Source organism: Empidonax traillii, unplaced genomic scaffold (genome assembly GCF_003031625.1).
Source record: "Empidonax traillii isolate 1590-97213 ecotype Southwest subspecies unplaced genomic scaffold, ASM303162v1 scaffold166:size2381449, whole genome shotgun sequence".
Classification (NCBI taxonomy): domain Eukaryota; kingdom Metazoa; phylum Chordata; class Aves; order Passeriformes; family Tyrannidae; genus Empidonax; species Empidonax traillii.
The window spans coordinates 2109292-2122285 of NW_020955359.1; the positions used below are offsets into that span (position 1 = coordinate 2109292).

The following is a 12994-nucleotide window of genomic DNA, read 5'->3' on the forward strand; positions in this document are numbered from 1 at the left end:
GTTGTGATAGCCCAGAAGCTGAGAAATGGGTGTGTAAATGTGTCTGTGGTGGGGTCTCCTCACACCACAGTTAATTATTATTATTAGGAAACAGTTTTAAAAAATCCTTTTTTTAGTCAGCTTTTGACACCATTTAGTACTGATGTGTCAGATTTTTATTATTCCAATCAGTAATATTTTTGGGTGGCTGGATGCTTGTTCACACGTTTTCCTCTCATAGTTGTGCTAGTGCTCACTTCACATCCAACAGAGAGCAAGACATTTATGCACACTCCTGGTAAGAAAATTCTGAAAATAGATAAATTCAGACCCTCTTTGCGTTGGTATCACTGAGCAGCAGCCTTTGCTGTGCAGCTGGAGGCAGAATGGACAGTGAAGCTGTGTGTTTGCATGCCAGCTCTCCTTTTTAAGGTTTTCACTTTTACAAAGTGGGGTATTTTTATAAAAAAATGCAGAATTTAATGCTTGTCCTCCAGAGGAGCACATGGCCTTGTACTGATGTAGGTATTTTTGCAAACCTCGTTTCAGGTAAGAAATCCAAGTCTTAGATATTTTGCAAGTAGTGAGGTGCTGACAATGCTTTATCTGGCTAATACCAAGGAATTGCTCCAAAGGCAAAGATGATCAATTAATAGGTCATTCCTTTAGGACTTGCTGTTACTGCTTTAAAAATTTCCCATGTTTCTGTAGTTTGGCTCATGTGTTTTAGGTAAATAATGAGAGCAATCACAACACCATCACACAACTGTGTGTGAAGCTCCAGAAACGACAAAACCTCACCATTTTCTCTTTAATGGATTCAACACTAATTTCATTTACAGTGTCTGTTGAGCAGGAGGATTTCAGTTCACAGTTTATGAGGGTAGAGCTCACTGACTGTGTTTCTAGTAAATACTTAATTCAAGAGAACTTACTGCTTTATGTTGCAGTCTTTATTATTTCTGAACTTGTATGGGTTATTTACAGTAATGTTTCTTTATGTTAATATCAAATAATACAGCAGCACTTGAATACGAAGTACTGAGCAAATGCTGTCAGTTATAAACCATCTTTATGGGGATTATAAATCTTCCAACGTGAATCAAGCTTTAAATAATTCACTCTACAGATGTAGATGGTTTCAACCAACTTTCTTTGCTTCTGTGAATAACAGTGTAATTTGTGATTTTTGGAATGAGATCCTCCCTCCTCTGCCAGATGTTCCACCCTTCGTCTGTTCTGCCAGTGGAACCATTTGATGGCTCTTTCACCAGGTCCTGTAGAATGTGCCTGATTTTAAAAGCTGGGCACGCAGAACTGGGAAAATAGAAAGGTGGAATCTCTGGTAAAGGGTGAAATACAGGTGGTTTCAACCTACTCCAGCCCACAGTTCATCTCTCTCTGCTTAGAGAACACTGAGCATGACTCCATGACTGAAGAACATTTTCAGCTGAGGGCAGAGAATTATTCAGCCACTTGGTTGTTCTGACAGAACCCTGTATTTACTCACGGTGCCACTGGACCAATTAGCCAGTGACTGGTTTAGTGTTGGTAAACTCTTGAAGTAGATGCTCTGTTGGTGTTGTGTTATTATTTTAATCATACATTTATGAAAATTGTTTTCCTAAATTCATATGATATTTGGAAATAATTGGTAGAATGAAAGTGTTGCAGTCAGGCTTTCTCATTTTTAAGTCCACACAACATTTATATCATTTAATACATGAGGCCTTTTTCTATGTTTATTACATTTCTGTTAAGTGGTTTTTGAGATTTTAAGTATTTCTGAAGGCCGTTATGTTTCTTCCTTGATCAGCTTGTTCTTTAATGATAATTCTTTACTGCCATTTCTGCATAAACAGAGGACTTTTTTCTCTCCTTTATAATTGAGGAAGATGAGAATGATGGTAGTTTTTTAAGGGGAAGGTTTACTGGCTTTTCTTTTACTTCAATTTGTATTACAAGGAAGATCCCAAGAAATACAGAAATTAGATGTGTTACAGCTGCTAAGTGTAGCAGTTTGTGCAGAAATCTACTGTAAACAATGTTCTATTTCTTATTTATTTTTTTTTTAAGAAGCAGCTTTGTAAGGAATGAAATATTGGAACACAATAGTTTAACAGATAAGACTTCTTTGAAAGTGGCCTCAGGCAACATAAACTCTCCTGACCCAGAGTTTCTACCCTATTAGACTTTAGCTAATTGCAGTATGGAAAATGGAATTCCAGTTCATTTTAGCTTTGGAGATCGTGAGAAATTGGTTCTTAAAGCACCAAGGGCATGGACTGGGGATTATAGCATTAAACTGTGTAGAACATCAGAGTTTTCAGGCACCATACTAATAACATCGTTTTTCTGGTTATTTTAGAATATGGGTGTTGATCTGGAGATTAAACTGCATCACTTATAATCTTGGATCTGTATTTATAAGATAATAATAAGTGATATTCCTTCCTGTGCTCTTACCCTGTTCACAGGGAGTGTTATTGTCCGTGTTGGAAGAAATGTGCTTGATTTGAGAAGTACAAGTTTGGCTTTTGTTTAGTAAAGAGTAATTTCATCTTTAACCAATTTATTTATTTTCATGTTACAGCCATAATACCGTGTGTGTGGTGTATCTTCATGCTTAATATCCAATGTTTAGGAATCTCAGGGTTGATATTTTGTGGTTTGTTGGGGAATTTTTCTTCCTGAAAGTCTGTGCTGCAATGCATGGAATTCAGCATTTGTTCAGTGTGCAGCTTTGGTGTTTCTAGTAAAAAAAAAAAGAAACCAAAACACTTTAATTCTTGGGAAGATCCTGAAAGGTATAAATCTATTATAACTGATTTAATTGCATTCACATTGTGATCTTTTTAAGCATACTTGCCCAGTTGCAGAGGCAGCTTTGGCTGCAAGGATGGACCTCACTCTGACTGTAGAATAATGACACATCAGTGGAGAATAATTTAAGCTTCTTAGGAAGTACAGCAAGTTGATTTTTATCTTTATTTTAAATAAACATTAATCTGTCACTTTCTAAATTTTTCTTTTGCCCATTAGCGGGTTAAATTTTAAAAGTTTTGCTTTCAGAAGTTAAGAGCAGCAAGTTGACTGGTTTCCATGGGAGCTAATTCAAGTTATTGTTTGCATTGTTAATATCTGAGGGTAGATGTGTTGGTACAAGTCAATATGCAGCAAAAGGTTTGTGAAAGAGAGGTTTTCTAAATTGTCCTGAGGTTCTGAGTAGGGCCTGCTTAACTGAGAACCACGGCATGACTGCACTGAATTTTGGGTCAGATATAATCATTTTGATCTTTGCAAGACCCCCTAAATGGAAGTTGCTGCTAATCTCTAATTATGCTCTAATTATTTTGAATTCATGTCTAAGTAGTATTTAGTTTATTGCTGAATGTGAATAGTATGTTGAATTCTGTGCCATAGAAGTTGGTTGTATTTTTTAGGAGCACAACAAATATTATAATAATAAGACTTTGCTAGTCTCTGTAACAGTATACAGAAATAAAACGAAGCAAAGTATCTGTTTTTCCAGAACTTTCAGTGAATAGGTACGATTGTGCAAGGCTCAGTCCCTTTCTGGCAGGAGGCAGAAAGCAGCACGTTCAACGGGAAGCAGTCCTGCAGTTCCTTCCTCCTTGACTCGAATCCTTGTGCTTTCCTTGCTTTGTTCAGTTCAAGGGCTTGGTTTACAGGCAGTAAAATAAACAGAATAGCACCTGCAGCTGAGTCATAAACGGGAACATCTCGCAGGAGCCAAGTGAACAAATGAAATCAGGGAGTCGGCCAGCCTTTCCTGAAATGCCTTAACAGCCTTACCAACATTCACTTTTAAGATAGGTCAGTGTTTTGGCTGTCAAAGGACTCTAAACACATACTGGATTTGTGAAAGACTGTGATCCAGTTTATTGATAAAAGTTATTAATTATTGCCTGAACTGTCAGAACACCTCTTGTAAAAAGCTCTCTGTAGGTTCTTTTCCCTGTTTTTTCACTCAGTGCCCACGTGTAGGACATGGCACTAAAATGTGTAGCAATCATATGATGTGTTCATATAAATATTTGACCCCTACTCCAGGCTTGAGCTATCAAGTGCTTTTATAATACCACAATGAACACTTGGGTTAGGTTTTCTCATGTGTTGTCAACTTCAATCACATAAATAGATTCTGCTGGCTACACTTAATGTTTGCTGGCCACAGAAAATCATGGAGCATGTGGGATCTTACTAATTCCTTCCACAAAGTTCTGTCATAGATCAGGAGATCTGAACTTGCTTTTTGGCAGGTTGATCTGAGTTGATCTTGCAATTATTTGAACACTGCTAAGTGCTTCCCATTAAAACTGATATTAAGAACTCTGGAATTTTTCTTAATTGGAATTCAAGAAAGGTGCTTCTGAAATCATGTCACTATGTTTTATTTGTTATATTGTAAAAAAAAAATCTAATTTAAATGTGCAGAGACTTCTAAACTAGAAGCATGGTTTGTTTGCTTCCCAGTAATGCAGATGGTTTCTTTTTGTTTGCTTGGTTTCTTTGTTTCTTTGTCTTGCTAAATTTAGGTATTATAAAATTGACCTTGTGTTGCTTTCTAAGCTGAGTCCAAGTTCATTTGTTGCCAGTGTTAATACAGGCATTTTGAAGTTGAATATTAAAGCAAATGTAAAATATTGACAATCAACATCATCTTCATAGACTGAAAAATAGGAATGTCGAGTTTAGATTTTTCTGACCATTTGCAAATGACATATTTCCATGCACTGTCTATGCAGCATCTAAACAAGATACTACTTTGTTTTACCTTTCTAGTTTAAAGTACTTTTTATGAAGCCATTTATTTCAATAGAGCTGGGGAGGGTATGTGCTACAGCAGCTTTGTGTTTATTTAATCCAGTTAATCCAGCTGGGGGATTTACATTGCTGTAATATGAGCATTGTTGATCAAGAATATCCACAGAAAAGAGGAGATGGAATCAAATTATGCCTGCTCAAAAGGTGATTCAAAGTAAAAAGTTGTTGAGTTGCAGAGTTGGTTTCATAACTTTCTTCAAAGAGGATATGTTTGAAAAGGTTTATGTAGTCAGTAAACAATTTAAATATTTCTTTCACCTGAAGGTATTGATTTTGTTTTAGTGATGAATATTGTGCATATTGGACCTTGACTTGAAATATTTATAAGAAGTGCAGCATCTTGGATAAATTCTGTTATTAATTACCACGTTAAAGCCCTTGAAGTGTGAACACAGAAGATAATAATATTTGTAACCCCTTTACTTATTTTTCAGACTTCAATCAGACTTAAGTCTTAAAGATCTCCTTCAAAGACTTAGCAAAGAGAATCTCAGTGCAGCATTGTCATCAAAATGTGCAGAACTGTTAAAATGAGTTTCTGGAGGTCTCCTGGTGTCTGGTCAGTGGTATTAATTTAACCAGAGCACACAGTTACAAAACTTAATCTCAGTAAGTGATTTAGTAAAAGGGGAAATTTTTCTGCAGTATTGACCAGCCCAGATGAACTCTGTGTTCCTGGAAGGAGGATGTCATTCCAGGCACTGCTGGGATGGGAAGCGTGACAGGACCTCAGCTCTGTCAAATACTTCTGCACGCTGTTTTTTAAAGAAATGAATAGTAACGGTGAGTTTTGCATAATGCATAAGCCAAGGTGATTACTCATGGTTAGTCAGCACTGATATTTCTCATCTTTTTCTGCTTTTGTATAATTACCTCAGTAAAAATAGCTGTATGATTTAAATCCTTGTTGCTTTGTATTTTACCACAGAGTTCAATTTATCTTAATGAATTAATATCTCAACACTGTATTTTAACTGTAGGATTTGCAATTTCTCTTTCAATACAATAATATCAGTTTTCATGTCAAAGTTCCCATATATATCCAAAATACTTCTAATGAGAGAGGCTGGATAAGAAGCCCAGTGCAGAAGTTGAAGTGTCACCAGGCTGTAAGTACTGAGGCTCCACTCTGGGAAAAGGAACAGCCTCGTACTGTGTGAAGGGGAATCTGAAATGGTTGAATATTCCCAAGATTTTTTTCATTAAAATTGTCTTCTGGTCTTTTAATCCACTGTGAAATACATGAAATTGGAGCAGAAACCTCAACAAAATAAGCATTGTTTCTGCAACAGAGGCAAACATCATCTGAGACATTTTTTCCAATCAGTGAAATTATAAGTGACAAAAATTAATTAGAACAACATATTCAGTTAATTTACTGATAATCTGGATGATCATTAATAGCAAGTACTTTCCATGTCTGTTATTTTTTGTACTCAGTCATATATTCATCTTCACTGATTCTAAGTGCTCTTTCAGTAAGTGGATTTGAAACCTACTGAGAAAATGAAAAAGAAAAAACAACTAAAACCCTATTCTGCAGCAGTTTGTTGTTAAAACTGCAGTGCTAAATGCAAAAGGTTACCTTTTAGATTTTACATCTTTACTATTTTAAAAGCACCAATATGTGACACGGTGCAAAAGACAGGTCAGTGATTTGGAGAAATACCTGTAAGTGGCTTTTAGATACTTTGTAAGTATTGCCAAAGCTTGTTTTTTTAATTACTATTATTTATCCTTCAGTTTTGTAATGAAGATGTACTCGGGACCCCTTTTCCTGCAGGAATGTAGTGAGATCTCAGCTGTATGATGGGATGTAAGCACAGCTGAAATGAAATAGTGCACATACAGTGTCCTGACCTGAGGAACATCCCTGCCCTTGGAGCAGACACCTGTATTTGGGGTTGCTCCAGGAACTGCCTGGAGATGGATTTGCTGCAGCCAACCCCGGGAGCTATTCTGTATTTTCTTGTTACCCCTTGGCAGCGTGCCAAGAGGAGTCATCCTCCAGCAACTGCATCCTCCCCTCTCCTTGAGGGGGTGTTCCATCCCCAGGGCTTGTCTCTGGGAAGTGACTCTCCAAGCTTCCAGTTCCCGGATTGTTCGGGGATCTGAATGTTCCCTTGGAGTGTTTATGTCCAAGCCCAACGTGCGTTTATCCTGGGAAGAGAGGGGGAACTGAGCATTCCAAGGGTCTGACCACGGGGGCTCTTTGGAGATAAGAAGGGAAGTTCGCTGAGGGCGTATCTGGGCAGTGGTGGGACCAGCAGAGTTCTGAACTCCGACTCCTGGCCCTTCCTTTAGGAGAGAGGAGTTGCAGCCTGGTCTCAGAGTGTGACTTAGCACATTAGCTCAGTACAGGTCATTAATGCTCTCTGCTCACAGGGAAGGAAAGCTTGAAACTGTAATAGTCCCCAAGTGCTTATTGTGATCTCCAGCCCCAGTGCACAGATTTCCAGGTCTTTCCAGGCACTGACAGGAAGATTGAAGAGTTCAGTGCAAATGGCCTTGCTTGGCAGCTGTTGGTGAACCTGCTGGATCTCCACTTACTTTTGAAGTGTCTTTTTTAGTGTTCAGTGTTTTCTGACACTTGGAAGAAAAAAAGTAAGAAAAACAAACCAACCAAACCCAACATTTTGCAATTCTAGTACTGTCCCCACTAAAGACTCGGGTGTATTAGAAACTGCAGACTACAGAGTGTTACATTTTACTGAGTTTTATAAATGGAGAAACTGTCTGCTCGTGTGCCCAGCATGATTCTGTAGATCCTGTTCTGGAGCCTGGCATTGCTAATATCTAACCTGGTGGCTGTTAATTCAGTTAAATGCTGCACCGTGTATGGTGCCCCAGATTCCTTGCAGGTGTGAGGGAGGGAGCAGTGCTAAGGTCAGCCATTTGCCTTGGCCAGAGTTGCAATGCACTGTGATTGTTGAACTATTTTTTTCCAGTGGATTTCTAAATTAAAAGCTGATTTCTTACTTCAGTGCCATCCAGATTTCACAGTTTGTGCTGAATAAAATACCAGTTCTAGTGTCTCAAGTAGCAGGGAAGTATGTATTTCCCTCCCTTATAAGATTTTTCTAAGGAAATATACTTTGTCTTTTGAAGATAAAATGTTTAAAAATAAAGGAAGCGTTTGTCTTCAGCAGTTAAGAAGATAGCAACCACCTACAATCTGTGAGAACACTTACATAAGGCTCATGCATTGTACAGAGCTCTGGTTTGCCAGGGCTGGAACACTGTTTCTGTGTGCTTGTCAGAGAAATGTGAACCACAGCCCTCCTTGCAGTGCTGCTGCGGGTTCTATTTTGATAATCTATTCTAAAGGTTAGGTAGGAAAATAATTTTTTTCTAGTTTTCGCTTTACTACTCTCAAACGTTTCGCTGAATTCTGTGTTTAAGGAAGAAACCCTAACCAAAAAATAGCCCCCTGGAAGCTTTGGGGAATATTGGAACAGTGGAGTGTTTTTATTTCAGCTGCCACAAGTAAGTTGTATTGTGCTTTCCAGCAGTTTTTCCTGCCAGCTGTAATGATGGCTCATACAGCTTCACCTTTAGGTGTCCCAGTGTCAAGCAAGGGAGTGGAAACCCCTGAAGTGACAACAGAATTCTGTCAGACCAGCCTTGTACAAAAGGTGTTTTCTTGGACTGGGCAGAGTAAAACTGGAATAGTATGAATTATTTTTAATTGTATGTCTCCTGTACATGGTTTTACTGTTGAGTTTCAGTTATGTTATAAACACACTTTGTGTATAGGTCTGCTTAAAGTCAGGGGTTCCATAGATAATGGTTACCATCTGGAAATGCAGATGGCAAATATGAAATAATTCTTCAAGATTGAGGAGGCTTCAAATAAATGAGAAACAGGAGGCAAATTGTTATCTTGAGTATAAACTGTGGTGGTATCATGGTATATTACATTCTAAATCAGAGGCATTTCTCACTTTTGCTCATGGTTACTGGATGAAGTATTTACTGTGCAAGGCTTGGTTTTAAACAAGGTGGACTAATGTTTGCTACTCCTGAGTTTTGTCTTTGAATTGCTGATGTCCAGACAATAAGTTACACTGGGAACATCAGAACGGTATATGGCTTTTGAAGACTGAAAAGAACAGGAGATGTTCTGCATATCAAGTCTCTTTTCATGGGAAGTAAATGCTTGCAGCCTCCCCTTGATGAAAACGCTGTTGTGTTCATCTTATTGAGCAGTTAAAATGATTGTGCTGAGAAACAGTAGGGTGGCAGTGCAGCAGTGTAAAAAGATGTTTACGGAGATGGCTCCTTTCCTCCTTGTCTGTTTCTTTGTCTGTTTATTTGTTGGGAAAGTTATTTATCAAAACGGTTTTTAAGTGTCCCAATTACTTTGTCAATCAATAATGAAAACCTTATGCCTAAGACAGACTAGTAATTTCATGGATGCCAAGTTTAGGAGTTCTCTTTAGAAAGTTGAACAGCTGAATTCTTTAGAATTTAATCGACCAAGAGAGAAGCATCAAATTAATTATTTATATTTTATTATTGCAACTCTTCAGTGTGTCATTTTCATAATATTTTTTAGATGTTCTGTTCATTGATTCAGTAAGGAGCTGTAAGGTTTGTAAATGTTTTTTCCCTGCTACAAAAAATCTTTATAAATGTTGTGTGGAGGTGTATTTTCTTTTTTTTGGGGGGGGAAGGTCAAGAGAATTTGTTGTTCTAAGCTCAGAAATATTTCTGTAGTTTGATACAGTAGCAGTTCATCAGTAGTAATGAAAAGAATGAGAGCAAAATGTGATTTGAGATACGGCTGAGGAATTTGAGGGATTTAGACTTTCTGGGAATTCTAGAGTGTCTTTCATTCTAAGATTACGTAGAAACATTGCAAAAGGGTTCCAGCTGGAGCAGGAGGGTTGTTCTGCTCTTAAAGGATCACTTGGGAAAATATCTGGATTTTTAACAGGCTATCTGAAAGATAGAGGAGCAGGTAATTGCAACATCTGAGACTTTACTGTGAACTAGAGGCTCTGAAATGAGGGTTAGAGTTCTGCCCTGGAGAACTCTGGGTTTAGAGTTTTCCTGATGGTGAAGTTCATGTGCCGTGTGAAATCACAGTGAAAACTGGGACCTGAGAGTGCCATCAGCAGGAAGAGAAGTTCTGTGTGGAGGGGGTGGGCAGGGCATTCACAGCCAGGCTCCCCAGAGGTGATGAAATCAGCTGCTGTGGGGATTTCAGAACCTGGCAAGATGAGTTCCTGGGCAGGGGGAACCCCACGGGGCTGGGGGTGGCATAGGGGACCTCCAGAAGGTCCCTCTGAGCCTGATTGACTCATGTCCAAGCCACAGATCAAGCATATCTTGTGTGGGAAGCCAAGCTTGTTTTGAATTGTGCTGCAGTGCTGCAATCAGTGCCGTGTCATTGCATGCCCTGTTCCGAGGGGAATCGGGACAATAACCCCACATTTACGTACAGTCCTCAAACAAACCTTAAGAAATGGATGTGTAACTAGTCCAGCAGTGTGTTGCAGAAGTGATCAAAGTTAAGCTGGTTTAATTTAAAGCAGGATATTTAGTTATCTGTCACAGAGAACTAATAAAATAATAAAATAAATCAAATAAAAATAATACATCAATTTAACAACTGTTAAACCTTCAGTACAAGAAGGTGTTTCCTTTAATTTCACGTGGATTTGAAAGCATGAATACAGCTCATGTGGCTTAATCTCTTTGAGAACTGACTCCAAGGCAACTTACAGCTAATAAATTGTGGATAAAATGCTGTGAATATGAGCAGATAAGCAGCTAAATTTTCTCTTAAATTTTCCTCTGAAGAGACTTGCTTAGTTAATAATGTACTTCATTTGTATGGGTGAGTGGGAGTTTGAGGAGAGTGTAATGTCAGGAAATCGAGTGAGAGCTGGGTGAATTGTGCTTCTGAAAGCTAAGAACAAAGAAAAAAATTCTTGCATAACGGTAAGTTAATGTGTCTTCATTTAGTGTGAAAGCACCAATTGGTAGCTAGGGAAAATAATGAAAAATATGCATTTAACCATCGTAATTGTTCTGCTGAGGTATATACCAAGCAGTACTTGCTTATATTTCTTATTTTTCTGTTGGCACTTTCAGAACATGATCATCTCCCCCTTTTTCTAGTGTAGGCCATTCTTTGGTCATTGAAACACAAACTGCATTTTAAAAACCTTGGAATACATCCCCCAGCAGGTGTGGTGTTTCTATTCAGCATACTTGAAGTTTGAAACTGCAGGTTGAGTATGGGCAAGCAGTAGTGTTTCTTAAGAAAAAGAATTTAAAATGAACAAGCAGGCTAATGATAATACGACATTTCTTCATTTTTATGAATCTTCTTGAATTGGTAACATTTCATATTGTTCCAGTTTCCAAGAATCCAGGGATGGACTTCTCTGAAGTCCATATTGATTGATTGAAATTTTAAAGACTTGATAGTTCTGTGAGCTATGAAAAGCCTGTACCAATAATTCATAGTTCTGTCTGTCCTCACTGTAGATTAGGTAGCACATTAATGATAGGAAGGAAAGAAATAATAAATTGGGGGTTTATTCCATTCTGTATTCTACAGTAAGTAGCTAGTGTGCAGTAAAATTAATTTTAAAACATTCATACCTAAAAGTCTTCCTTGCTGGAGAGGTGGAGGAGTAACGAGCTCTAACATAGTCCTGAGGCAGTATGAAGTCCTGGATTAGTACTAAAGTTGATTTTGGGTACAAAGGAAAGTCGTGCAGTACTTCAAAGTACTAAAAGCCATTTGTATGTTATCATATATTAATTGAGCATTCTCTGGTATGAGCTACTGAATAAAGGGATGTTGTGCTGATAATAGAGTCGGGCACAGGAGATCCTGAGCGTCCACAGGGGAATTGTTGTGTCAGGGGAGCAGAGACACTGTCCTGCCTCTCAGAACCAGTGCACCGTCCAATTGCCTGTCAATACATTGCTTAACTCTGGTTTTGCAAGCCCATAATACCTGTGGAGAATCAGTAATAACGTCCCTGTAATTCTGAAGTTGAATTGTGCGCGCGAAGGAAGTGCCCAAACCCGAACCGAAGAAAACATCAGTGTGATTTGTTTATTCCTCAAGTACAGTGTGATTAAGAGTGTCTTTGTTTCCCCAGAGTGCAGAGGATCGCCCAGCATGGATCACCTGGGGCCTGTGGATGCCGAGGAGGACTCGGGGCCCCCTCCCCGGCTGGCCCCCAGCCCGCACAGCGAGGCCGTGGCACACGAGTTCCGGGAGCTGTCGCTGCAGCCCAGCCAGTGCCTGCCCCCCCTCACCGAGCGCAGGAATGGTGAGTGCAGAGCCCCGCTGGGGCCACGGCTGCGTGGGCAGTGCTGGGCTCACAAAAAAAGGTCATGGTCGAGAACCGGGGGTTCTTCTGCAAAAATAATACAGAATTGATGCTTCATGTTGTATCCCACACAGTTTAATTCAATATTATATATTTAAAAAAAAAAAAAACCAAAACAAAAACCAATCAACACGTGTATATATAAAATTTTATGTGTTTTGGGGTCCCAGAGCCCTCTCAGGTGCCCCCCAGGAGCTGGTGCAGGACAGAGAGCTTTGGGTGAGTCCCTGGTGTGGATTTGTTGGGGTCCTTGCAGCTTTGGGACTCCTGGATGGGTTTGGGGGTTATTAATTTATTTGATTTATGTTTATTTCTTTTATAATTATAATATTATAACATAATCATATCTCATATTTAGAATTATATATGTGTGTGTGTGTTTGGATATATATATATATAAATCATACCTCTGGGAAACTTCTTTTTTTCCTGATTGCCTGTAAAACCGCAGTGGATGACACGGGTATCTGTGTCATATATCATGTGTTGAGTCTAAATAAGTCAAACCTCCAGAGCAGCCAAACTGTTGCTTAGCCAGTTTAGGGATTTTGGCTGATTTGGTTAAAAGTAATTTTTTTCTGTAGAAGTGATGAAAGTCAGAAGACAATTTTTAAAGGCAAAATTTGAATGTGATAGGTTCATATTAAAAGTAGCTTTAATAATTACTTTGTTTTTACTTTTTACCAAAAACTGGATTTCTGCAGGAGTATTTTAGCATATCACTATTCTATAAATTCTGTGAACATAAGAGATTTCGGTACCCAGAAACACAGTGGCACTTAAAAAAAAAAGGGGAGGGGGGTTGG

At 38.7% G+C, this 12994-nt stretch overlaps 1 protein-coding gene across 4 annotated transcripts in view; it reads left to right on the plus strand.

The window, feature by feature from the left end:
• MRTFB (myocardin related transcription factor B) overlaps nt 1-12994 on the plus strand; it is a 66439-nt gene that overhangs the window by 5255 nt on the left and 48190 nt on the right. For all 4 annotated transcript variants that reach the window (XM_027885477.1, XM_027885478.1, XM_027885480.1 and 1 more), the window contains exon 3: nt 11955-12128. In XM_027885477.1, the coding sequence (XP_027741278.1) occupies nt 11975-12128 (154 nt within the window). In that variant the 5' untranslated portion in view covers nt 11955-11974. The remainder of the gene's footprint in view (nt 1-11954; nt 12129-12994) is intronic.